This window comes from Molothrus aeneus, chromosome 18 (assembly GCF_037042795.1).
Source record: "Molothrus aeneus isolate 106 chromosome 18, BPBGC_Maene_1.0, whole genome shotgun sequence".
In the NCBI taxonomy this organism is placed as follows: Eukaryota; Metazoa; Chordata; class Aves; order Passeriformes; family Icteridae; genus Molothrus; species Molothrus aeneus.
This window is the reverse complement of record NC_089663.1, coordinates 5715157-5742272: the sequence shown is the minus strand read 5'-3', so window position 1 is coordinate 5742272 and position 27116 is coordinate 5715157. Positions and strand designations below refer to the sequence as shown.

General features: G+C 39.5%; 2 protein-coding genes across 3 annotated transcripts in view; one reads left to right on the top strand and one right to left on the bottom strand.

The window, feature by feature from the left end:
- PI4KA (phosphatidylinositol 4-kinase alpha) overlaps positions 1-27116 on the bottom strand; it is a 54460-nt gene that overhangs the window by 9384 nt on the left and 17960 nt on the right. For both annotated transcript variants that reach the window (XM_066562344.1, XM_066562345.1), the window contains exons 19-41: positions 26247-26297; positions 13072-13180; positions 12463-12599; positions 11447-11580; positions 11197-11279; positions 10853-10923; positions 10611-10735; positions 10098-10179; positions 9401-9484; positions 8955-9044; positions 8357-8476; positions 7687-7779; positions 7162-7318; positions 6760-6887; positions 5394-5552; positions 5018-5169; positions 4408-4515; positions 3574-3701; positions 3378-3497; positions 2650-2729; positions 2319-2512; positions 1496-1586; positions 533-700 (exon numbers count right to left, since the gene is read on the bottom strand). In XM_066562344.1, the coding sequence (XP_066418441.1) occupies positions 533-700; positions 1496-1586; positions 2319-2512; positions 2650-2729; positions 3378-3497; positions 3574-3701; positions 4408-4515; positions 5018-5169; positions 5394-5552; positions 6760-6887; positions 7162-7318; positions 7687-7779; positions 8357-8476; positions 8955-9044; positions 9401-9484; positions 10098-10179; positions 10611-10735; positions 10853-10923; positions 11197-11279; positions 11447-11580; positions 12463-12599; positions 13072-13180; positions 26247-26297 (2664 nt within the window). The remainder of the gene's footprint in view (positions 1-532; positions 701-1495; positions 1587-2318; positions 2513-2649; positions 2730-3377; positions 3498-3573; positions 3702-4407; positions 4516-5017; positions 5170-5393; positions 5553-6759; positions 6888-7161; positions 7319-7686; positions 7780-8356; positions 8477-8954; positions 9045-9400; positions 9485-10097; positions 10180-10610; positions 10736-10852; positions 10924-11196; positions 11280-11446; positions 11581-12462; positions 12600-13071; positions 13181-26246; positions 26298-27116) is intronic.
- SERPIND1 (serpin family D member 1) lies at positions 14578-23306 on the top strand. The gene is made up of 5 exons (XM_066562127.1): positions 14578-14671; positions 16664-17532; positions 21095-21368; positions 22289-22433; positions 22802-23306. The coding sequence occupies exons 2-5, from the start codon at positions 16680-16682 to the stop codon at positions 22991-22993; spliced, it is 1464 nt and encodes a 487-aa protein (XP_066418224.1). The 5' UTR covers positions 14578-14671; positions 16664-16679; the 3' UTR covers positions 22994-23306.

Genomic DNA, 27116 nt, shown 5'->3' with positions numbered 1-27116 from the left:
AGGGCTTTACTGTTTTGTTTTAGTAGTCAGAAAGGAAGATGAGTCACATATACAGAGAAAAGCTCCTTTCAGTTAGGTGATAAACAAAATCCCACTGCCTCTTCATTTTAAACTATGCATGCAACTCTCTCAAATCTAAGTATTATTCTGTTTAGTTACTCCCTTCAAAAATATAATTAATAATCATGTACTTCATAGTCCTAATAGAAGTCTGACAAGTGCTAAAAAACAGCTTTCTGCTGCCTTAGAAGAAACAACTTTTTCTTTGAAAGAAGAGGCAAAAGAGATGATTTGAGAATGGCAGTCTGAAGAATTCAGCTTAGTGTCATTTACAACAAAGCTGCAAACACATGAGCCAGGTTTACATGTGAAAATCAACTTCAAGTTTCTATCCCACTGTGTGCACATTCTGCAGTGTGCTATGCCCATTTAGCACACGCCTCTCCATGGCATTAAAATGAAACTTGTGGCCACAGTGACCAGGGCCATAACTTCCCCTGGAGTGTTGAGGCTTTCCAGGGACTCTTCTTACCGGAGGGAAAGATCTCAGGACTTTAACTCCGTACTGGGCTGTCAGAGGATGGGGTGGATACATGCTGGAGAAGTAGGACAGGCCAGTTGGAGGATCTGTGGGTGCCCAGCACAGGACGTGGCTGAGCTCAGGTGCATCAGCATCGATGGTGTGCCAGGTAACCAGGTACTGAAAAAGCAGGTCAGACACATCAGGGGTTTGTAGCACTCCCTGATGTGTAGGTGCTACACATCAGACAGTAATGCTGTCATCTAGCTCCCTCCAGCAGGGCAAGTGAAATATAGAACATTCTTTTTTACAGAACTATAGCTGTTTTATCGAATGCATTTTTTTCCATGGAAACCTAGCTGTTGGAATCACCTCACCTCCCAAAACACCAAATGAAGTTACTAAAAGTACAATCCAGTTCTTGTACATGGAGAAAGAAGAAAGGATGAGCCATTTTGAAAGGGTCAAAAAAGGTTCAATTTTCTTGCCATCTATGTTACAGGTGATATAGACAGTTCTGACAAGACTGTCCCTCACAGGACTAAAGTGCTCTACAGCAGATCAGCATGATGAGCCTTCCTCACTTCCAGACCTTGGCCTCTGGATACACAGAAAAGGTTATGCTTAAAATAAGTTCAGCAGCACTCATCATGGCTTGGTCCATTGATCTTTTCACTTATTTTGCCAAAGGAACAGAACTGGTGGTTGTGCTGCAAGTGATGAGTTTTGAGCCATTTTGTGTACAGTGAGAATACCCAGAAGTAAAATGCAGCATTAGCTAACTGGCTACCTCCTCTTACTGCTGTGATTCTCCTCTCAGCATCCTATTTCCACAGCTATTCTGTTATTCTCTCCTATCAGAGATATGGGTAGCACTAGAACATACACCATAGTAAGTCAAGACTGTATTTTCCAATACATTTGAGTGAAATGGGCCTCCTGGGGCCCTGTAACAGTAAAAATATCCACAGGTACCTTTATTGCCTCAGGAACATCACTAACAGCTCCCGGGTCCAACCGGACCAGACGAGTCACTTCTGTTCCAATAGCTTCAGTGTTCTTAAACCTAAGTATAACCAGGAACACAATAACATTATTAGAAAATTTTGATGGCTTCTTCTATTTATGTGAAGATGAGAACAGCAGAAGGCAGAAAATTATATGCTCAATAAACATAGTCCAACTATGAAGTAACATACCCCAATATGCTTGTGGAAAGGGGATTCTGAAATAACTGGTCCTCATCCAGTGCTTTTGTATAAACCAGTTGTATTTCAGCCCACTTCCACTAGTGGATTCTTGGCTGAAATATTCTGTCTGGGATTCTACAGCAAGCAGTGTACAGAACTCTACTTGGCAAAAACTATCACTGTCGTAAGGGGGAAAGAATTTCCTTTCCCTTTCGGAGCCAACTATGCAAATTCTCCTATAATAGTAAAGGGCAAACCAATATCTAGCAAAAACACTGCATTCCAAGATACTTTTAGCACTGCTTAAATGCTATGCTTGCTAATGGGCTGAATGCTATTAAAAAACAAACCTGATTTCTTCTGAATCAAACACTGTCTAAGCACTGGCAAAGAGCAGATGGTAGGAAAGGCAGGTGGACTTCATTAGTGACTGAGCCAAATGAGTCTATTAAGTAATCTATTTCTTTTCAAAGGTCTCAAACAGTTGTGACAGTATGCAAGAGGCTGCAACCAGCAGCAAGTGCTATCAGTATTTACTGTAAATACTCATTCATTCAACTTCTAAGGCAGCAGTAATTGCATCAGTTGTTTCTTTTGAAATATCTCACCTGGTAGGCAGCTGCACAGCAAGATAAGGAGAAATGCTCCAAGCCAGATTCACATTATCCTTCCACTGCTTCTCACTGAGACTGATGTATTTAGACCTCCAGTTTGCCACACTGCTCTCTCCAGTTTGATCCAACTCTAGCTCAGGGGAAGACAGTGGATTGTACCATGTGATCAAGCGTTCGATCTCAGTAGCCTGAAGAAAACAAGAAAAATAAAGGGTTTTCTGGAAGAAGCAAAACACTCTCAATGTCATACTTTAGTTTATATATCCTGCAACAATAAGAGGGTCTTAGAAATTCATACAATTTGCCCATCCTTCTGATGACTCACCAGCAATGAGAGCAGCAATGTCCTGCGCTTCATGTAGTACTTGTGCAGCTGTGTCCCCCTGTTTGTTTTCTTGGACATTCCTGGAGAAAAGGATTTAAAAGTTTTCAGTGACTTTTGTTCAGCAGGTGAAACTGTACTTTCAAACTGTCCACAGCTGGAAACATGGACACAGAAGAACTGAATGACCACAGGACACCTGTAACTTAGATCAGAGTGGCAGAAGGAAGTCAGCATTGCAGCCACTCACCGTGCAAGTGTTCTTTGAATATATGGAGTACAACAGGCTACAGAGATATTATTGTAGCCAGCAGTGCATTCACTTTAGGAACACGACAGTCTTCTAAAAAGAAGAAGCACTAGCTTTAAAACTGTACAAAAATACAGTCCATGCTCTAATGTCACTCTGCCCCAAAAATCACTAGGGGCATGTTTCCATAAAGCAAAAAATTTCCTTACAGGATTTCAATACAACTTGATCTCTTCCAGTCTTATTTCTCCTACACAACAGAACTGAACAGTCTATCAAAAAACTCAGGTGATATCAGAACTTTCCTCCTTGTCACCGGTGAGACTTTTTCTGCCTTTGATTTTCAGAGTCTGGCACTGGTAGTTAAATAGCCTGCCAGAAGATGAGCCTGATGTTTAAAATAAATATTGACTTTAAATATCTGAACATAAACTATGCTGTAAAATTGGCTGTAATGAGCTGGTTACAATCAAAAAAATACCTGATTTTTTAGATATGGTTGACATGCCACTGGACAAAGGATAAGTATTTATCCATCCTTGTGTAGCCTGTTGCCGAGATCCAACATTGATATCCAGGTTGCTCCTGGTGTCTTGATTATCTAAGAACAGAGCACAGATCTGATGTAGAATCCAAAGAAACCAGACACTTTTAAAACAGCACTTAAAGGAACTCACCAGGTGGCACAAGTTGGCTGGCAGTCAGATACTTCTTGTCTGAGAACATTGCTGTCCAAAACTTGATCAATATGCTGATATCCTCACGGAGCCTCTTTTCTCCTTGTGTAGGGAACTTTGAAGGACAGCTTGAAGAAATCACACAAATAATGTAATATTGAATGCATTGGGGGAAAAAAACTCCCAGCAGTCAAAACCCCTCACCAGCCTAATCAAGTTGTACTTTTTATTCTGACTGAAATCTACAAGGATGAGACCTTCACTACATTTTATCCTCATGGCTTTATTATGTCTGACTGAAGAGCACAAACTTCCAATTGTTACTGAAAATTAGGGCAGCAGTCTGTCAGCATCCTAGATTCATTTGAAAGTTATTATTAGGATTGAGTGACCTCTGCACATTCAGACATTCCTATCAATTAAATTTTCTTTTGTGCCTGTGTCAAATGTTGAAATAATCAGATTCAGTGTGTCTGTACTTTGAAAACAATGAAACTGTATTTCAGCCACACATACTATAACAGCAATTCTTTAAACCATATAACTCTAGATACGATTCTGAGCATCGAATAAACTTAAATAAGAAAAAAGGGAAAAGAACAGAAACATTGCTGCTTTTTAAATCACACATAAAATCTGAAACTAATATCTAAGCCTCTTTGAGATAATTAATGAACCATACTTAAGCACAAGACAAGTTTCTGTTAAAGTGGATAAAAAGGAAAGGAAGAAAAATCACTAGAAGATAAAACCAGCTGCTGCTTTGAAGTATCACTGAAAGTCAAGGAAAAACACAAACACATTTTCAGTGAGTTGTTTCAAAATAAAGAGTACCTGAAATAATCAAAGGCAGTTGAATAAATTTTTTCTCTCAGAACATTTCGGATAGTTGCATTTGGAACCACATCAGCATGCAGCAAAGACAAACCCAGGGTCAGCAACCTAATAAGCAAAATAGAGAATGGAAATGTTGGCTCTCCTAAAATGGTGACCAATACCCCACCATGCAAACCACAACTACAGCTGTAAGTGCAGCCTTAGAAGTGTCTGTTTCAGAGCTCTTAGCAACCTGTTCACATTATCACCAGTCTGCTTTAAAGCTCTGACTGCTGAACCACAGAAAGTGAAAGCCTTCAAGTCACAAAAGCTGAAAATAACTGATGAAGCAAAGACTAGATTCATTACTAGATCCATGATGTGGACTATTCATTATATGAAATCATCTCATGAAATTTCCTGAAACACCAAAAAAAGTACTTTCAAGCTGAAGTGATCAACTTCTGCTTTGAAAACAGAGCTTAGACTGCATCACTGCAGGCTTTTAAAGCAATTCTCAGCACCTGAAGCCAAGTTAAACATGCAGTGTTTAGCTGTTTTCTTCCATCTCCCTATAACCTTATTTCTCATTTCTGTGATTGCAGAAGGAAAACCCAGGAGCACTCACTTGAATCGGGGCCCAATGGCTGCCACGTGCCGGTTCAAGCTGCCTTTGGCCCCCCCGATGTTCAGGGACAGGGAGCGCTGGAGGAGGCTGGAGAAGATCTCGATCTGGTCAGAACTGCAGTATTTGGCTATTTCAAACCTCTGCACCAAAAACTGAGAAAAAGAGACAGACATACCATGCCTCCTTTGACCTTTCTGAATTTCAAAGCCCACCCCTAGACTTCTCTGTTTCAAACGCCTTTCTCCCCCTCAATGTTTATGCTCATCTAAACAGAGTGGCTCTCCTGGCTGTGAGCACATGACTCCAGTCCTTCCCCAAATCACAGCAACAGGAAATACAGACTGCCACCGGTGGGACATTCAGAAAAAATACACACCTCTATCCAGATGTAATGTGGGGTCACCTCTGGTGGACAGGGCCTTGGCTGGCTCTCCTCTGAGGCTGCTAATGGATCTGCTTCTTTCTGCTCTGCAGAGAACAGCCCAACTTTCTGCTCCACTGTCATTTGCCAGGCTCCTGCCATTTCCCGCATGAACTGCAAAAAGGAAGGTGACAGAGCTTCTTGTTTCAAGAGCATCTTCTTACATGAAAAGCACAAACTTTCCCCACAGCACACACAAGAACCTACTACATCAATTAAAATTCACTGCAGACTGCAATGCTAACAGAGAGGCAGAGACAAGTCTATACATCCCATCTGAAAGAAAATGTTTCTTTCATATACTACATTACAAAAGGAAGAGAGACACTCCCAGAATCTCAGCTAGTAGCTGAGACTAAAGGCAGCAGCAGCCAGGCACTGCATTTTGTTGAGGACACTGAACTGTTAGATCAGCCCAAGCCATCCATCCTCCTGCTCCACTAAAGGTTGCTGCCTCCCACACGAGCCCAGCAGGGACAAGCACACACCAGGTTCCCGTGACCTGCAGGACATGGTTTGGGCCCTGTGAACACACTCTGGCTGATCAAGCACAACACAAGGATGGCACCTAATTCAGTTTTGCTGATCCTGCTCTCAGGAGCAGCATCCTTTGTAGTAAGGGGGCTGACAAACCAGGGGTGCTTCTCTCTTCTCCTCAACCAGATACAAAAAAAAAATGAAACTGATGCTTAAGAAGTCAACCACTGAAACCTGCAAGTAAACACAACTAAGTAAATTCAGATGGATGATTATCGCCAGCAAGTGAAACACTTGGTGCTCCCTAAGCAAAGCAATTACCAGAGGCAGCTTTCTCACAGCACCATGCTGAGTTGCTTTATTACCATTACATTGATCCCATCTCACAAAATACAGCCAGCTTAGCCTGTTACAGGATTAGGACATTTGCAAGCCTATGTTTTCATGTAATGGTGCAATACCAGATACCAGAGGGTGATTAATGAGCAGGGGCACTGATTTCTCTTTGTTTCAAAACACCAATTCTATAATTTGTGATAGTATAGAGTCAATTCATGAACAGTTCAGGCATCTCATCAGCAAAGTAAATTCTACAGCTGGGATTCTAACAGGTTTCTTTTGCTGTAACATTTATGTTGTTGAGAAAGGTCTGCTTCCCACAGTCCACCTCGTGGGGGTGCTCAGACTTCCAACAATACAGGAACAGAAACTTCCTGGCAGGCTACAGTGATTAACAGTGCATTTAAACATCCTGGACACAGATACACAGTATCTGTGAATCTCCCAAAATCTTCTCTCTTCCCTCTCACAGGGGCAGAGAATGAGTAATTAAATCACTTCCTACCGGCACTTCTATTCCATTCTTGGCAGCCAGCAGCCACTCCCAGCAAGCAATTGCTGTTTCCATGCCATGCTCATTGAACATTCGCAGGGGTCCCCAACACAGATGATGAAGGAGCTGGGGATCACAGTCTGAAAACAAGCATTCACTCAGATTTCTCCAACAGAACAACTGCTTTCCACATCAGCATGAAATTGGTGTGCACCATAGGTAATAATCAGTTCCTAATAATAAATAGCTTTTGGTTTAAGGAGGCTTTTCCCCAATATAAGCTTAATTGAAAAAATTCAAAACACAGTTTTGCTGCAAGTTGATACATACTGGGTTGGTATATGGATAGTTTTTGTAGTTTATTATTCTTGGCATTCACCATCAGAAAGCAGAACTCCATTTGGTTTTCATTACCTTTGCTGCTTATTAGCAGTGCAGTCAACTTAAACATGGCCTGGGTGTAGGATTCAGTATTGCTTGATTCAAGAGCAGCATTCAGGTCTTTGACCATAAGTTTATTCAGGTCAGATGTTCGTCCTGTGGCATTTGAGAACTGAATCATTCCAGAAACCTGTAAAATTGAGGGGGGTTTTCAACAAAGAACAGTATTTTTAGGCATCCAGTTAAGTATTGGTCACATGCTGTTTAGGGAACTCCACAAACAGAGGCATCTTTTATTACTACTTTACCAAATCTTTAGCTTTAACTGCAATCTAATCTTTAGCTTTATCTAATCTTTAGCTTTATCTGCAAGACTAACACTAAAATGATCTGTTTAATAAGCTAGGAAAACTATACTCTTTATCCTGAAAGGATTTATAGACTATGTTTCATGTAACATAGACCCATACTCCAGTATGGGTTGGAAGGACACCATCCTCTGAGAAGTGATGCCAGAGCTTCTGGACACCCCACATTCATAAGAAACTCTGTACTTACTTCTCCTGCGTAACGGTTGCGCAAGTTAAGAGAAGCCATGAAGTTGGAGTAGTCTTTCTTCACACAAGTTGGTCTTTCAGTTAGCTGGGTTGCCTATGGCCAGACCATAATAAGGTGTTTATACTGCTCATATCAAACCATTTGTCTCTTTATCTTTTTATTTCTTCACATACGTTTTAAATTTCCTTATGCTTATAATCATAGTAGTATCAGGACTGTTACATACAACAGCACCAGGACAGATCAAAATCAAGTAAGGACTATGTGTATTTCTTCCACAGATACAGGTTCACAGAATATCCTGAGTTGGAAGGGACCAATAAGGATCATTGAGCCCAACTGCGGGCCCTGCACAGGACAAACCCACTGGGAGCATTGTCCAAGCACCTCTTGAACTCTATCAGGCTTGGTGCTGTGACCACTCCCCTGGGAGGCCTGTGCCTGTGCCCAGCCATCCCCTGAATGAAAGAACCTTTTCCTAATACCCAGCCTTAAACCCCTCCCCTGCCATAGCTTCATGACATTGCCCCGTGTCACTGGTCCCCAGAGAGGAGATCAGTGCCTGCCCCTCTGCTGCCCCTTGGGAGGAAGTTGTAGGCAGCAATGAGGTTTCTCCTCAGCCCTCTAATTTGTCAAGGTCTCTCTGCACAAAGGAACAAACAATACTCACGCCCAGAGTGGTGTTCTGCCTGTTGTAGCCTGCAAAGTGCAAAACACTTTCTGTAGCCATGGCCAGCCCAGTGTGCTGCGACAACCCTGATACCCAGTTCTGGTGTTTGTTTAGGTACTCCTGAAAAAAAAAAACAAACCAAACTCCAGAATACTTCATTATCTTCAAAACAAGGCAGCTCATAAGCAAATGCTGCATCACTGCAAACCATGGGAAACTTAATTACACACAACTGTGACAAAAGACTGTCTCTACTCATCCCTTCCAGGCATTCTTCCCCTGGCAGTAAGATTTTCTGAATGTCCTCCTAATTATACAGAGTAAGACTCCTTCTATATTCAAAATGAATAAAGTTATCAAGATAAATGCTTGAAGGTTGTGATCTTCTCTTAAAAGAATCACTTCTGACAAAAAAAAACCCCTTATGAGATAAAGTGTTTTGGACTACATGGAAGAAGGGAAAGTAATTAGTTGTCCTTTCATACAAGGATAGAATCCCTTGAGGCTCCTTTTTTAGGAAAGGAAATATAAACCTCAGGTAGATTTGCAGTGTCCAAGATGTGCAAAAATCAAATTTTCACAGAAGCAGGCCCATTACCTGTAGATGAGATTTTGTAACAGAGGGAGCCCATTTCATTGCCTCTTGCAGAATCATCCCACAGCGTGCAGCAAAGTCCTTCACTATACTCTAGAATAAAAAGCATCAACACAATCAGTAAAATACAGGACACTTAACAAGAGGAACTGTTCTTAAGGGTGTAATAAGTAACATAGGGAGCAAGACAGTTGTAGCAACATGACATAGTTAGAATTTTCTGTAACAATTGAATGTGCCCTTGAATAAAAAAGAACTGTCATACTTTAAGTCAAGTAAAATAATTTTAATTTAGAAAAACATAAATACTGTGTCATACCCTATTAGAAAAATCTTACCTAGGGAAGTACTTTTACAAAATGACCATTCAGGGTAGCTCACTAATTTATCTCCAAGCTATGAAATGAGGGATTATTTCATTCTTTGATAAATCAGGGAGGGCCACCCACCTCTCTGGCTTCATGCGTGTCAGGGACTGTTATTCTGTAGGGAGCATCAGGAATGTCATAGTATGGTTGGTCCTTGTGAATGTCCTAAAAAGAAACAATTATCAACTCTCAGCAAGAGAAAATTCATCACCACCTGACATTAACACCACATTTAGCAAACAAGAGACCTGATTACCAAACCTTTTTTGCTGACATTTGCTCTCAATTCGAACATCTCTAAAAGAAACTGTTTGCATTCCACTTGATTTTTAGAATATATAATTTCAAAAATCCAAAGCACTTTCCTTAACATTTAGTATTAAAATAAAATTCTATAAAGCATTTCCATCTTCAAAAATTCTAGTATATAACAGATTCAGGAAATATGGATACACATACACAGACTGGAGAGAATACAATCTGAAAACCATAATTCACAGAAGACCAAACAAACCACAAACCAGAAAAACACCACCAAAATTTTATTTCAAATGAGACATTTCAACAATTGTAAACCACATCTGACAACAACTTTTTAGCACTGGTTTTACTACTTAAAATGAAATAGGGTTGCAAAGATAATTCTTGCTTCACAGAATTTAAAATGAAGATTTTATCAATCTTAGTAAAAGGAAAACCAAATTACAAACTCAATTAAGTATCAAATAAATGCAGAACAAAGTAAAAAAGAAAAGTTCTAGGAAAGAAAAGCACTTACTGCACTAAGAGACAGAGACAATGTCTGCAGAATATCTAGCATAGTCTTCAGCACAGTTCCACTCCACAGCAAGTGAGGAAATCTAGAGCAAGACAGAATTCAGAAACACAATAACCATGGAGAGCTGAAGAAGGCCATTATTCCATCAAGGGAGCTGCTCAAAGAGCCAGGTTATACATCCCTAGGTAAGCTCATACTCAACAGAAGCCACAGAGCCTCACAAGAGCCTGGCTTTATCCAGAGCCAAAAGCTGAGGAGAGCCATTGCACAGGAGCTGAGACTGCATTTCTATCATGGGCACTTTGCTTTGCTCCACCCATGGCAATACTAAGCAGACACACATTTTAACCAGGGGTTTCTGAGCTCAGGCTAAAAACACCACTGGATGTAATTTTTCAAGGAGATGTTTCAGCAGAAGAAGCAGCCAAGAAATCCACTTGACCAGTGTCACCAAGTGCCTAAGCAACCACTAAACAGTCATTGTGAAAAGAGAAACATGAAATCTATACTCACTTGTCTACCAGCCCAGATAAGTATTTGTCTGCAACTCTCCTGATCCTCTTGTGAATGTGGTTGAAATTCACCAGCAAGAACTGAGCATGTCTCTCCAGCTCTTCCTCATTCTCCTTAGTTTTAGGCTAAAAAACATGCCAAAGAGAAGTATGAAGCTCCTAAAGGAACAGACAAACTCACTTTCATAAACTGAAATGAGAACATTTATACAAATTCAAAATTTTAGCTGCCAGATAACCTACTTTATCAGCCATCATTGTCAGGAAAGCTTCAAAGACCTTATCAGCAACAGCTATCACACACTGCATCATGCCTGAGGAATGGAGAGAAGTGACAGGTTTCATGGTCAAAATTACATTTGTTTTATAAACCAGGCTTAACAGTTAAAAAGTGTTTATGTTTACTCAGCCAATATTGAACTTGTTTCAAAACAAAACCAGTGTTCTTGGCAAGAATAAAGCAGCAGCAATCTGGTGAACATGATTCATTTTGTTATATAGCTGCTTGATTTGTTTCAGCTTTGCAGGCCTGGAGATAATTGCCTCATACCTCAAGTTGAGAGGAAACCTAGACAGGTAAATCTTACCAGATTTGTCTTTCTGAATTGCTTTATCTTCAAAATAGCAAAACATGACTTGGAAGCGATCTTGGTCAGTTGAACGCAGCACCCTAGGGAAGGAGAGTTTTGTAAGTTGGCATGTTTGGGGTTTTGTTTATTTGTTTCAGGTTTTGTTCATTTCAGATTTTGTTTGTTTCAGGAACTTAATGATTGGGGTTTTTTTAGGGTTTTTTTGCTGTTTCATAAGTGAAAAAATGAAATATAGATAGACACAAACCTCATATACTCCAGGCGGTAAACAGAAAGGAGATAGGTGGACATGGCAAAATCCAATTTATTGATCAACGCTGACACCTCTGGAGGAGGATCCAAGAGATTGATGATGGTGCTCCGTAATTCATTCAATTCAGCCTAGAGATGAATACATGAACTTATGTGAAGTGGGAGTCTTCTATTAGAGTTTGTGTCCTCAAACATTCATTCACCTATTTGTTAACATTTCAACCTTCACAAACAATATGTCAGGATGCTTCTGCCTACAGACTCAGACCAACCTCCCCTGACTCAGCAAGTCACAATGCTCCAAATACAGAACAGAATTCAATCTGGAGTCAAGCTTCTGGCAGAAAAAAATGGTACTTCCCATGCAGTTATTCCAATGAAGAAATACAATTCCTACACTAAATGCATGCAAGTTTGACCAACATCAGCACTGTCCAGCTCCTGAAACTTCATGGACTTGTGCCAGTCTTTGGTGTCACAGAACTATGTATCCAGGCACAATGCAGATTTCTGTATTATTTGGGAGCCAAAGGGATTTTATAAGCCAAAAAGAGCCCTTGGGCAAAATCTGTCCTGTAAAATCTATCCTACAAATTCTAGGGAGAGAGAAGAATACCAGTATCAAGCCAGAGCAATCTCAACATTTCTTTGAAAGCCTGAATGTGTTTTTTCCTTTCAAACTTTGTTGATTTTCTTTTTTTAATCAATGCAAGTTTTGTCAGGTACAAAATGGATGAAAAAGCACTAAGAGGTTCCATCTCCACAAAAACTTGGTTTCTACACCTAATCAAGGTGGTGTGGCTACCCCTCTAAACACTTGTATTAATACTCCATAAAACTGACCCCAAGTCACTTATGCACCCTGATGTCAGAAGAATAGCATAACACAGCTGCTTTTCACTAATAGGAGGCAGGTTGAAGGGGTGTGCTATTTCAATATATCACAGGTACCATGTCATTTAACACTGGCAGACATAATGGAAGGAGGTAATAGAAGAAATGAATTCCTACAGAAGTCACGGTGTCATTCTTCATGGCAGAATTGTACTGCAGAACAGATCGGAGTGGCTCTTTGCTGGGAAAGGTGAGTAATGGAGACTTGGTGGCAATTTCACACACACCTTCATACCACTCTTCTGGCCAAAGACCTGGAACAGAAGTAGAAAGGTGGAATGAGGCATTAAAAAAAAATCAAGTTTCACAAAGTTACCTTTATCAAGCTTTGCACTACTTCTAGGGCAGATTTTTCATGCTCTTAAGCACAGACACTCAATGCACATGATCCATGTTCCAAACTTAGTAAGTGTACTTAGGTGAAGTTTCTACTTAATTAACATTGTACCCCATGTGTCTTATCTTCCATTTCAGGAATCTGGCTATCAAAACTCAGAACTAAGGCTATTAGGAATAAAACTAAGTACAAGTTGTACTGTGCTGAATCTGACAAAAAAAAACCACCTGCAGAGATTTAAAGAAATCCCACCAGAGAACTGTCATGTAAGTTGTTTCCTTTGAAGTCTCTATATGCCTGTAATTTTTCTTCCAGCTACTGGGAATGGTTTGCACAGAGTTGTACTTAGTTTCATCAAAAGTTGAAATGTGAGCAGCAATGCAGAGTACCTGATCCTTCCACAGCAAATCCCATCAGCACCGAATACAACCAGAAATCACGGAACAGCTTCTGCAGCCTGGGCTTGGCCTCCTTGATGGGTGGCAAGCGTCTAGTGAGCTACCAAAGAGATAAAAATTAACATCAGAAAATGCTGGGAGTTTGAATAAATTAACTCCACACTAAGAAATCAACTCATGTACCTTCTCTACTATGATTTACAAAGGTAATATTCTTTGTCACCTATGAAAACTAGCATTATATTGCTATTGTTATATTATAGAAATTAAGTTCCTTTTGGAGAGCTGAAAGGCTAACTTTGAGATGCCTGAAGTAAGAATTTCCTTTGTTTTACACAGGAATAACACCATGCTGATACAGGAACCTCTGAGGAGAATACATAATACTAGTATACTATCCACTGCAGGGAGGAAGAGACCACATGGTCCTTTAAACTGTCCCGAAGACAATGGCACGCAGCTTTGCTTTAGTGTAAAGGAACTCCAAACCAAATAAATATCAGTCAAAACCACTTCTGGTTGCTATTGTTTATCAGCTTTGTGGAAATACATTGAGGCACCAATTGGGGATCTTTCATTGTTTGCACCCACGCACAGAATGACATCAGTTCTGAAGAATTTACTATCTAAACAAGCAAGTAAAAGAGCATTATTTTCAACACACTTATTAAAATTCTCCGGTTCTTTTTGCACAACAGCTGCTACCATTGGAGGAGCAGTATATCCTCTCAGCCAATATGATTTACAATTTTAGATAAATTTATATAACAAAGATCATAGTGTGTTATCCTAAAAAGAGTTAAAGCACAGGCAGTGTAAAAAAAGTAAAAGAAATTGTCCATTAAACCACAAGCTTTATTCAATATGACTGTATATTACTACTGTAAACTTTATTAACAAAATGTTACATTCTAACCTAACTTGAAGAAGTTTTCTCTAACCACAATAATTCTCTCAAGATATGAGTGCCAGCAGTACTTCAGTGAAACCTTACATAAAGCCAACTTCAGATGCATTTGTAAATCATGAGGGAGATTAGTCATTTAAAAAGGAAAAGCATTAAAAAATCTCTCTATTATAATAAAATCAGTCTGAGTTTAAGCTGGTGAACAACACTATGGTAAAAAGCTGTTTGTGCAATGGAAATCTTTGCACCAATACAACACCAGCTGAAGAAACCCCATCACAACCAGAGAGGCCTCAAACACATTTGCACTAAGATGCTCCCCCCGTCCCCCATTTCAGCACAAACAGCAGCTACATGGCTTTTCCTGTCATTAACAGTCAAGTTTATGTGCATGCTTGACTTTGAAACTTTACATACACACTGATTTTTGCTCAAAGACCTTCCTCAAAAGGGAACAAGTACCTGCAAAGCTATAAAAGTAGTTCAACAAACAACAGAGAATTCAGCAGAGATCACTAAGCAAGGGAGGGATTTTGGCTGACGAAGTAAGTTTAGCAGTGTTTGGTTTAGAGAATGTTTACTTTGGGAGATACACAAAAAAGCAGCGTCAAAGTTCAGATTTAAACCCTGCTGTTCCCTTTACTTGAGCTTTTCAACACATCCTTCCCGTACAGTGGCTTAAAGGTAAGCTTCATTTACCTCTCCTGTGATTTTGGGTAGATCTCACCAAAGACATATATATTGCAGAGAAGGGAGAAGTTTTGCCTGTGTAAGTGCAGCTGAGCAATAACTGAAGTTTGGTGAAGATGAGAATGTAAAGTTGGGAATACAGACAGCAAATTCTGCTGTGCCAAGAGAGAAAATGTTTATCAATGGTTACTGGACAGAGTATCTCAGCCCTAAGGGCCTGACTTCTGGGGGCGGGGAAAAAACAAATGAATTTATGGAGAAACAATAAGAAAAAGACTGACTTGAGATGCTCAGTCACAGTGTAAAACAAATTCTTATTTGGATACTTTCTGCAAAACAATGTATTCTTTTATATGGGAGGATCACCTTAAATGGTTTTAGGATTTAAAGCAAATTAGTCTGGGGGAGAGTTTCAAAAACTAATCTGTCAGCTCAGTTATTTCAAGCCTGTTACAACATGTTTGAAAATATTTTCCTTCAAGGTTTTATTCACTGATATACAGGTCAGTGAACAGGTACAGGTATGTGAACCTTTATACTTTGCACAACAACTCTCTTTCCTAATTTAAAAAGCATTTTAATCAACACCTTAGTGAGATTTTAACTGTATTCAGTATTTTGTCCTGTATTATATTGTAAATAACTGTCTTTTACTCAAGAAAGTGTATCAATTGAGATTAACTTTATAAATTCATGAAAAAACTTTTTAGTTAAGTCTGAGCAAAACCCCTGGCCTGTCATTCAGACACCCATTCAGTTTCAGGTAACAGATCTATTGAACACCTGCATTTTGATCTCTGACTGTTGCAGAAGGCAATTACACTTTTTCATATATTTTTAAGATCACTTTACTGCACTCAATATTATTGTGAAAAGTCTCTCAGACCTACTTCTTGGTGGAGGGTTTTACAGCTGAGTAAGTCTGATGGAGTCTCTTAAAATATATACTGAAGAAAATTCTTGATTTAAAAAATAATTTTAAAATGCAGTAGTCAATCTCTTCAGTAGATGAAGAGATTGATTAAGTTTCCCTTAGAAAAATGCAGGTTCTACTTAAATGTATTCTCAAACAAAAAAAGTGAGGTTACAAATCTGCAACTGGGATCATAGTAACCCTAGAGAAACAAAGCTCTGAAGGGAGCCCAGAGAGACTTCACACCATGAAGAAAACAGAGAGCACTACGAGTTCTGCAGTGCTACAGAAAAGTGAAACAAAACATAACTAAGCCAAAAGCAGAATCAAGCCAATCCATTACAAAAGTGGCAGATGAGGACAGAGAGCTGCAGAAAGGGAGCACAGACATTGAGTAACCCGCCCCAGTAAGGCCCTGAGCAGGCCAGGAGAGACGTTTATGCCCAACTCTCCCCCCAGTGCAGTCCCACTAATGGTGCTCAGTGCAAACTCACATCTTTCTACATGCCCAGATCGCCCTTATTCACCAGATTGCTGCCTTGCTTTTCCAAAATACTCCCACAAAACTTCCATTTTTGTTGTAGCTACAGGATGTTTGTTTTTCAAATTTTTCAGTACATCTCAGCCTTCTGGTATGTTTCTGCAGGGGATTTGATCAGGAGTCCCTGTTCTTCCTACCAAGCTCAAATCTTCAAACTTAACTTCACATTGTATTTTCAGCACACACTACTCACACAGTTAGTGCACAGTTCAAGTGTAACAGTTTAAAATAAAGGGTCCCACATATTCTGGGTAATGAGTTTGTAACTGTTGAAATATGCCAGTAATGACCATTTGTATGGGAGGAGGTCAACCAATTCTTTGGCAGGCTGGAGGCATTGTGTAAGCAAAACCAATTACCAGTAAAACAGACTTACCCATCTAATTGACATCTGTTCCACTAAAATACAGTGCTGTCAAATAGGGTAACTATAGATCTGCTGCTGCCACAGAAATCAGCATGAACCTAAAATCAGGGAATAGATAACTAAAATTCAATTACCCTTGACTCTCTCAACTGTGTTGTTTTCCAGGCTTTCACCAGTCAGAATGAAGTTCCTATTTCAATTGCTTGCCTTCGCTCTCATCATAACCTCCACATTTTGTGGAGTCAAGGACGTCACTGAGCACTTTGAAAGCCTTAAAGGTGCACAGCCACATGAAAATGGGACTTACATGCCAAACCTACCACTCGAGTTCCACAGAGAAAACACCATCACTAATGACTTGATTCCTGAAGAGGAGGAGGAAGAGGACTACCTAGACCTTGACAGGATACTGAGTGAAGATGACTACAGTGATATTATTGATGCTGCCCCACACATGGTTTCTGAAGTTCAACAAGGAAATATTCTTGAACTATTCCAAGGCAAAACCAGAATCCAGCGCCTCAATATCCTCAATGCAAACTTTGGCTTCAACCTTTACCGCAGCGTGGCAGACAAGGCCAGCTCCTCAGACAATATTATCATGGCTCCTGTTGGTATTTCCACTGCAATGGCTATGATTTCCCTGGGCCTGAAGGATCAAACCCAGCAGGAAGTGTTATCAGTTCTCGGCTTTCAAGACTTCATTAATGCCAGCAGCAAATACGAGCTCATGACCGTTCACAACCTCTTCCGCAAACTCACCCATCGGCTCTTCAGGCGCAACTTCGGCTTCACGCTGAGGTCTGTCAATGACCTTTATATCCATAAAGACTTTTCTGTCCTCAGTGATTTCAAAACCAACATGAAAACATACTACTTTGCTGATGCCCAAGCAGCTGATTTCTCAGATCCCAGTTTCATAGCCAAAACCAACGAACGCATCTTGAAGCTGACCAAGGGATTAATAAAGGAAGCTCTTGTGAATATAAACCCTACAACACTGATGATGATTCTTAATTGTCTTTACTTTAAAGGTAAGACTCTATTATTTCATTCTCAGTGATGGATTTTCTCAGTTTGCAATGCACTGCCATATGTCATTAGAAATCCCAGACAGAATTAAAGTCTAATGTACACTACAAAAAACCTACAGACTCTCTCATTAGGAATCTGTATTATTACCCCAATTTTGCCTGTTTCTGTAGCACAACAATGCTCTGAAGTTATTGCATACATACAGCAAATGCTTACTACTTCCAAAACCTTAATGATTCACAGTGAGACAGAAAGACAACATATGAATGCAGAATAGCCCCAGAAAGCATAAGCTTGGTAGAAGTACCAGATGGGGAGGTATAGATGCATATGCAAGTCATTAGTCACATTTAGTCTTGGTGTCACTGGAATGCTACAGGTCGATTTCAGTTAAAGCACTTAACATCTCTGAAGCATTCAGGACTCATACAAATGACTACAAAGAATTTCAGCTTGAAGGAAGCAATTTTTTAATATGATCAGAGCGCGATCCTTGTTAACAAGTCCATACAGGGGACCTAAGAGAATAACCAAAACACTGCTCTTCTACAACTAAAACCAAAAAACATTCACTACATGGAATATCTCAGTTAATTCAGCACGAATGGTCTGCTGATATGGGCTCCTCCATGCATTAGTAAAGGCTGAAAAGTTAAAGAGGCTTAAAGTAGACTCTACAATATATTCTTATTATAAACCCTTATTTTCCGTGTCTTTACATTTAAACTAAGAGCCTGTGGTGAGATTTTCAAGCTAAGTTATCTGCCTCAGGTTGAAAGTCTGTTAGTTTTTCAACCAACTTTTAAAATTACATTAAATGAGCCAGAGGTGGGAGGTGTCAATGAAAGAAGAACTGAGGATAAAAGGAAATCTGTTTCTGACTGTTTAAGATGAAAATCAAGTGACTTAAAACACAGGTAAGAAAAGACAAATTAGCCCAAAAGGTAACAGTGTTTGCAAGTACAACACACTCCTTTCCATAATTCATAAAGGAGTTTATTTTTCCCCAGTTATGTTCCTGCTTCCAGGAAACAAAGGCCTCTCTTACACCTGCCATCTCAGCAGGTTATAGAAGCAACGTTCCTATAAATGTACCTTTTCCCACTCACTTGCAAGGAATTACATCCTAGAATAATGCCACTTAGCCCTAAAAGAATCTGAAGCAGTCATTAGCATTAAATCCAGTAATCTCCTATTCTCAGGTACCATCCAACAGGCACTCACTTGTATCCTTGATGACATCCCTGGTGATCATATCATATTAAATACAGGGCTTTACTGCTTGTTAAACCTTCCTAAGAAAAGGACTATACAAATTGAAAGAGATAGGTTTTTTTCATAATTAGGTGAAATTTGAAATACCCTTTTGTTTAATTCTGAAATTTTTACTTGTGCCATCTCAAAATAACAAAAAACCTCACAAAAATAGACAGTTATGTCATTGGAACTCTTGAGCCATCAAGATTAAAAAAAACTTCAGGGTTTTTCTTCTGTCCTTAGTCCAAATTACTGTGGTGCCATCTGCTGAAGGCTGTAATTTCTAACCCTCAAAATAGAGATCAATTCTGCTCCCATTCTTTTGTCTTACAGTGACAGTCACTTGGGAATTCTGCTTTGAGTGGAACTGAACTTTTTAAAAGCAAGTTCTGCTTCTAGGTTTCTTAGTTTCCACAATACTCCTTCTAACATGCCAAATTTTGTCGACACCTTTCCATTTGCACTGTTTGTACCACTGCAGAAAAGTTCTGTTAAGCCCTCAGGACTCACCTGTAAGCATTTCCAGATATACAGAGATGCTCAGTACAAGTGAGATTGAGTACTGGGATACTTGACAAACACTGTGAGGTTTCCATCTCCTTTTATATTAAAGACCATCAAGAAACTATTGGAAATTATTTATCTTGGTAAGAAGCACATTTTATCTTGTACAGATGTCCAGCCTGCTCCCCATCTGCACAGTTCTGAGTAATCATTTGAGATTCCTACCAAGTAGGACTTGGTTATTTTAGCCATGACAGTTCTGGTAACTGACAAATGGAGACAACAATGGACACAACATCTCAATGGAGACAACATCTGCCACCACAGATGGATCCAAAAGACATCTAGGGGGAAGATTCAAAACAGAAAGTCACAGAAGTCATGAAGTGCCAGCTGGTTTCAGCTGGCCACACAGCTCCTGCTAGAGATCAGTATTCTACCCCAAGACAAACACATTTGCAAAACTGAATCCAAGAAAAATGTTCCCCAGCTCCTCTCTTTCATCAGGAAGAGCTGAACATGTCTCCCACCCCTCAGTGGATGGCAGAGCTGCTGAGGCTTCCCTGGCCCACAGCAGCCCCATGTCTTTGGACAGCTGGAGTCCTTCACCTGTGACTTCTGCTCCCTGAAAAACAGCCAGATACTGGTTTGGGTTTTCCTTGGGTTTTCCTTGGAAGTGAGACTATTTGTTTGGGAATAGCATAATCCATTTTATACCCCATACCTTTCAGACTACTAACCACAGTCTGATCACTCCTCAAACTGGTCCCTATCAGCCTGACCTGTGCAGGAACTGTTCGAATGAAAGATAGACTTAAGGCTTTTCTTTTCTTATTCACAGTAAATCTGGCAAATTCAGACTAAGGAATCAATTAAGGTTATATTGCAGGCTCTCCACACAGCCACAGTCACATTGCTCACATGCTTGCCAATGATGATCTAAATTCCTGAGTTTTTACAGGAAATACTGGTAACCCTACTTCCACTATAATCTTCCAGCTTTGTCTCCCCCTTAAGAAATGATGTTTATTCCAGAGCCACAGTTCTATCAAACGACCAATAGAACACTGCATTTAAAAAACCTTCTTTCCAACAGTTAATAAATACTTCTGGTATCCAGAGTATGTCCACATAAATAGCTTAAAACCCCGATGGCAAAGCTTTCTGGGCTGCAAAATGTGTTGGACTGCATTATTTGGGCATAAACTTGTCAGATTTCAGCACATCTACAGGAGCCTGTTATCCCATCCAACTGGACCGTAGAATTGAGCAGTCAACACCCCAATTCTTCAGGTTAAGACAGAAAATGAACCATTCTGAATGGACTAAGGTAACATAATGCCTTTAGCATAGCATCTTTATGCAAAACAAATACAGCCCTTGCTTAGCTTGATACAGCACTAACATTCTCCAAAGAGGTGCCTTCAGAAATGGATTCCAGCATCACAACTCTCAGAAAACTCAGCTGGTCAGCTGTTCTGCTAGAGGCAAACCCATCTGTTTAAATTTCAAGGTTCCTCACAGGGAAAAATAATACACACCAATCAAATTCTTATTTCTGGTTTGTGTTCACCTGCTTTTGTAATTCAGAACACTCAAATCAGCCCAATGGTAAGTTGAAAGCCAGGAATTTCAAAGTCACTTTAAAACTTGTCTTCTAATTCAGGCTCCACTGAAATCAATAATCTCCTACAGTAAATCCCAATCCAACTGACTTAAAGCTTAGTGTAAATCTATTCTGGGAACATTTCATTAAACAGCCACCTAGGGGTTTATCTGTCTTCTGCCTTGTATGAACAGGAACTTGGGAGAACAAGTTTCCAGTGGAGATGACCATGAAGCGAAGTTTCCGGCTGAACGAGAAGCAGACGGTGAAGGTGCCCATGATGCAGACCAAGGGCACCTTCCTGGCTGCTGCCGACCCCGAGCTGGACTGCAGCATCATCCAGCTGCCCTTCGTGGGCAACATCAGCATGCTCGTGGTGCTCCCACACAAACTGGCTGGAATGAAAGCCCTCGAGAAGCAGATCACACCTCAAGTGGTAGAAAAGTGGCAGAAGAGCATGACAAACAGGTATCTGCTGAAAAGCACATCTTGGTAAAGTCTTTATGTATTTTCTTGATGAGACTCATGAGGGTAAGTAAAGCATGCAGAGGATAACATATTTTGATAAAAAATATGGAAAGAAACCCTCCAAAAATGGATTTATTGAATTAAAAAACAGGACTGGTGATCTCTGAAAAATAAAATACCATCAAGAAATCAAGGATGACTGAGGTAGAAAATTGTAATGAAGTTTCAAAATTCTTTCTATTAAGTATTTAATGATGTAGATTCAAAGAAAACATTCTTACTGATTAAGTTTACAATAAGGAAAAACAAGACTGTGAAAATAACATTATTCTGCACCAATAATCTCGGTCACATCAGCTTATGTTCCATTCAGCACGGAGCATTTCAACAGAGCTGGGTGTAAAAGGAACACATTCCATAATCAAAGGACATTGCAATTATGGGAGAGGAAAAACAATAAAGCCTCCCTTGAGAAAGATGACAGGTGTATCTGCCTTCAGACTTGATAAAAGGAGATTATTTGATGTGCTATCCAGGAATTCAACCTATTTCTGTTGTACACAATAAGTGACAAATCTCCAGTTTAGTACTTCAGAAAATCTGACAGCTCCACACTTGTTACAAGCATGCACTGAACTGCTCAAAGTCACATACCTTATACACATAAATAATGCAAATCATTATTAATGAAGTATCAAATTGGCAAACAAACAGTTTTCACAGGGGAATTAATTTGTTAAAGCACAGTTTAAAAAGTCATGATGCTGAAGTTTTGAAAGCAAAAGTATAGTTCTGTATATCTGTGTCCTGCTTGCTGAAAACAGCAAAAAATCCAAACCATACAAGGTCTGTAGAGCAAAGGAGTCATGCACATAAATATCTGCTAAGTGATTTTTCCTTTTTGTGTTTATTTTTACTAGAACAAGAGAAGTGGTTCTGCCTAAATTTAAGCTGGAGAAGACTTATAACTTGATTGATTATCTGAGATCCATGGGAATAGAAGAACTGTTCAATGGAAAAGGAGACTACTCTGGCATATCAGATGAGAAGATCACCATTGACAGGGTATTTACTCCTCACTTCACCTCCTCTCTGATTAAGCCCTATCTATGGCAGCTCAGTAATAATATTACACAGTAAGCTAAACCAAGATTTTTTTCCTCATCCTTTCTGGAGGATATAGCAGGGAGGATTGTGGGTTTGCCCTTGTCTATTTACATAATGAAGCACATGTTTAATCAGATGCAAAGGCACTAAGAGTGTTGTGGTCAGTCAGGAACAGGCTTCTCCCCAGAACAAACCACAAAGGTCTTGGTGCTGTGTAGGGTGACCAGGAGGGGTGTGGAGCAGGGAAGGCTGTGAGCACATCATTCATTTACTTAGGAGAGCCTCAATTTCTCTGATTTGTTTTCCTGTTTTGTTTGTCTGAACAGTTCAATCACCAAGGCACAATCACAGTGAATGAGGAGGGCACAGAGGCTGCAGCAATAACCACGGTGGGGTTCATGCCTCTCTCCACCCAGATCCGCTTTGTGGTGGATCGCCCGTTCCTGTTCCTGATCTACGAGCACCGCACCAGCTGCCTCCTGTTCATGGGCAGAGTGGCCAACCCAGCCACGTCTTAAAAACAGAGAACATCCTCCAACACTCTGTTACACATGGGCTGTGTAATTAATTATATGTTAAAATACCAGTATCATAAAGGAAAATTTATTGTCGCATTAGCCAATACAAAAGTCACTGGTATAAAAAGAAAACGTATTATCTACAGGTAGTTTCTCATGAGTGGACTCACAGCAGCAGATAATTTGTCTGCAATTAGTGCCATGTACTGATACAAGTGTATTACTAGCAAAAAAAATAAATCACAAAGTACCTTACACTTTGTGTTTTGCAAGTGTATAAAATGTAATCAATAAAGTGTTTAGACTATCTGGAGTCTTGAAATCTAGCTCTAAATTTGTGCTAGGATGTCTGTTTATAAATAGGAGTAAGGAAATCCTGAATACCTGACCAGCCATAGACACCTAATTCTCTCCTGGGCATTTTACACAACCTAACTTGAAACAGATCAAATTTCAGTCTCCATTCTTTCTTTTGCTTGCATCGTTTAATGTTCAGTGAATACATACAATGTGTATTAACATTCAGACTGATGCACACAGTGAGCCTCATGGACCAGTGTATGAAGTATGAGGAGACAGAAATGTCTTGGAGGAATGAAATACTAAGGGACCCACTGCTTTTCCCTGATCTAACTTGTATTGCTTCAATACTTCCTCTGATCTTCATTGGTTCAAGAGGTATCAGAATTATGCCAGCCTGATAAATGATATAAATATCTTCAGAATAGCCTTTAGAGGGAAAGCAGCCAGCAAAATGCTCTTTTCACTGGCTCAGTATCACCTAATCCTCTCTAGAAAAAAAGCCATTTATAGAAATCACTCTGTAAATATTCCAGTGCACTCTCCATGCTTGATTTAATGGACAAAATCTTTCAAGTCACTGCAAACTTTCTGAATTGTTCTGGTAACAACATAAATTCTGTTCAAATGTGTCACATTTGAAAATGAGAAGATTTACCTACACTCTGTAGAATATCACTGTCTACCTGGTACAAGGAACAGAGCTGCACCATACATTCAAATTATTAAAGACAATGAACATACTCACCTCTGCATACCTTACTTTACATCCTACCTTTTAAAAAATGTGTCTCATAATCCAGTGAGAGTATTTTTATTAGTTTCTGCAATATCAAATACTGTACCAATCTATCCATGTACATTATAAGTTTGTCTTATGTTAGCAAAAACACACAAGTAACCTTTAAACCAACCATTATTTTAAGAATTAGGAATTTTCTTAAAAAGGTGTTTTTCCAGTATTAAGTTTAACTTGTTGATTTAATATTGCTTTTATATATTGCTGTTTGTAATTTTGCATCTACTCCAGTTATATGCTCCATGCACAAAGCTTTTCAAGCTGCCAGCCAGTGAAATACTGGTATTTGACGATTATGAATGACAAAGAGCTGACACTGAACAGGAAACTCAGATGTTTTACCCTATTCCTGTCTTTTAAGTCCATCAGGTGATAGACAATTTTCAGTACTGGAAGGACACAACAGAAATTAACATTCATATACACATTTTATTGTTTTATCTGTATGCAAAAAGGAAAGCATATACAAAAAGAAAAGCATATGCAAAAGCTTAAATATTCATGCCCTAGGTTTAATTAGTCTCTCAATTATTGAATGAGCTGAAGCATCTGCAATATGGGTTTTGGGGGACTTAATTATTCAAGGCAAAGAGGTCAAGCAGAAAAGCAAATCAGCTACTGCTCAAAACTCATGATCTTCATACATTGTGCAAGAAAGTCAAATATTTGCTTCAACAACCATAATGTAACCATTAACTCTTGCTTCAGATTCTGGCACTATCTGACTGCATTTAAAGGTCACATTGGTTAAGAAAAATGCAGTTATCCCCAGCTATTCAGAACAAATATACCATCAACAAAAATTTGAAACAGAAAAGTAATTCCGTAAGTTACACATTAAGTCTCTAATAAGCACTAATCTTCTCTCAATATGCAGGGAATGGTCCTGCTTGCACTCAAATCAGCATCACTGACAGCTGAAAAATGCCACCCACGAGAACATCTCAATGCAGGACTAGCTGGCTCATGCAAAACCTGAGCAACTATTGAATAAGAGTGATCCAAGACATTTCTTTAAAGTTAGGAACTGGTCCTTGTGGTCACTGCTGAATTTGGGGAGGGCTGATGTACAAAACCAGTGGAAGAGATATGGGAAGGAAAGGAACAGTCCTCTGATCTTTAACTAGTGCTAATTTTAGACTCATCTCATTGACAAACTTCAGTGAAGGGGTTTGAGGGGGCAGAGTATGAAATTAATTCTTTTTTCCTGCCTGTTAATGGATGTGCAGTATGAACAAACTACAAGCAGACATCCCTACTGCAAGCATGGGATATGTTTTTCCCTTTTGTCCCAGCAGCTGTGCAGGAAAAGTTCCAGAGAATAATTCAGCTTCAAGAGGGAAACAAGCAGCATGATGCCTTTTGTCCTTCAGGAAGTTTGTCTATGGATCTTTCAGATGTGACTGTTTTTTGTAAAAGCTACAGCAGTTAGGCAAATAGACCAACTGACCTGGTAACAAGCCCTGGATGTATCAAATTTTCCATTGGAGATCCAGATCTACAATTTTTTCCTGAATTAGCACTTGCACTTTGTTAAAAGAAATGTTTTTTTCCCCAGAAAAAAATTATATCCAAGAGTGAACACAGATATGCTTTAGAATAAATGAGTCTGGCATGGACATCAGTGTCCTTGCACATTTCCTAAAATTCTTTCAGCCTGACAGTCAATTCTCATTTCAGAAGATGTGGGACACTTACCCCCTTCTTTATCAATGATTTTTTTTTTCCTTTTAAGAAGCAGAATTCACTTTGGTGCCAAATTATTATTTATTTTTTACTTTGTTTCTGTTAATTCTTGCTTTTCACTTCTCCTCAGGCTGCAGATATGTGCTATTTATTACACTGCAGGCCAAATATTAATCAAAGTAATATTCCCTGCAGTATTATTTAGCTCAAGAATCTCCTGAATTCATGGCTTGAAACAATCTAACCCTGAATCACAAAAGATTCTTTATTTTCAAGAGATTTGTCAGTATTAAATGAATGCTCCCCCCCCTTAGAGCTAGGTGTATTATTTTACAGTAGTACTACATTTCTCCTGGATGGTAACCTCTGCACTACAGTCAATCAAAGCATTTTGCTTGAAATAGGAGCAGTATTTCATAAATGCAAAAAAAATTATTGTTTGCAACAACTGATCCATTGGATACTCACCACAGCAATGACAGGAATAAGCACACCCAGGTTCCCTGCACTACTGGAGGCCTGAGAAGAAAAAGGAAATGCTCAAAACATCTACAAAAGCATTTCTAAAGTATTTGCTAAAAGACGTATTTCAAGCATCAAACATTGCAATTACAACTCTGTATCTTGCAAATAGATGTGCACAGGGTGGTCAGGAGAGCACCCATGAAATCCACAGGACTCAAAACACCCTGGAATCTTTTAACAAAGCTTTTCAGGTTTTCCTCATGGACTACTGAAGGGATTTTTTTTCCCCTGTTAGCACACAGTCTGCAGATATTCAATAACTGCTAGAAAAATGATCACATTAAATGGGTGGCCACAAACAAGTAATAAATGTTTACCAGAAGTTTCATTTTACTATCAAAATGAAGCCAAAAATAACAAGCCTGTAAAAAGACATAATTTTCAAGAATTTATTTAAGCAGGAGGAGCAGCCTTCTCCATTGAAACATAAGAAGCATACGGAAAACACCAATTTCCTTTGGCTTTTTAGGACTTTTTAAACTGCAGCTATACAAGTGTGTTTGCTCTTGGCCAAGTAGAGTATTAAATAATTGAAAACATTCACTGAGCACAGCACATCATTTCTCACCTTTTCTGATCAGGCAAACAGTGATGGCACAGACACCACACTGAGACATCTCTCTGAGGTATTTCCCACCTCCCATATCCCTCCACACTAGATTTGGGAAAGAGGGAATGCTCCAGTTCCCTCCTTACAAGAGAGCGCTGGCCCCACACAGATGAGGCAGGGAAGATGTGCTAACAGGGTACAGCTTTGCATGAAGTGGAATAAACCAAAAGGAAGCAATTTAAAAAAGCAAAAACAAATAAGAA

Excerpts from the sequence above, each read along its gene's own strand:
- SERPIND1 (XM_066562127.1), top strand. The coding sequence starts at position 16,680 with ATGAAGTTCCTATTTCAATTGCTTGCCTTCGCTCTCATCATAACCTCC. Across the intron at positions 17,533-21,094 it reads TAATTGTCTTTACTTTAAAG|GAACTTGGGAGAACAAGTTT; the intron begins GTAAGACTCTAT and ends TTGTATGAACAG. Across the intron at positions 22,434-22,801 it reads AGAAGATCACCATTGACAGG|TTCAATCACCAAGGCACAAT; the intron begins GTATTTACTCCT and ends TTGTCTGAACAG.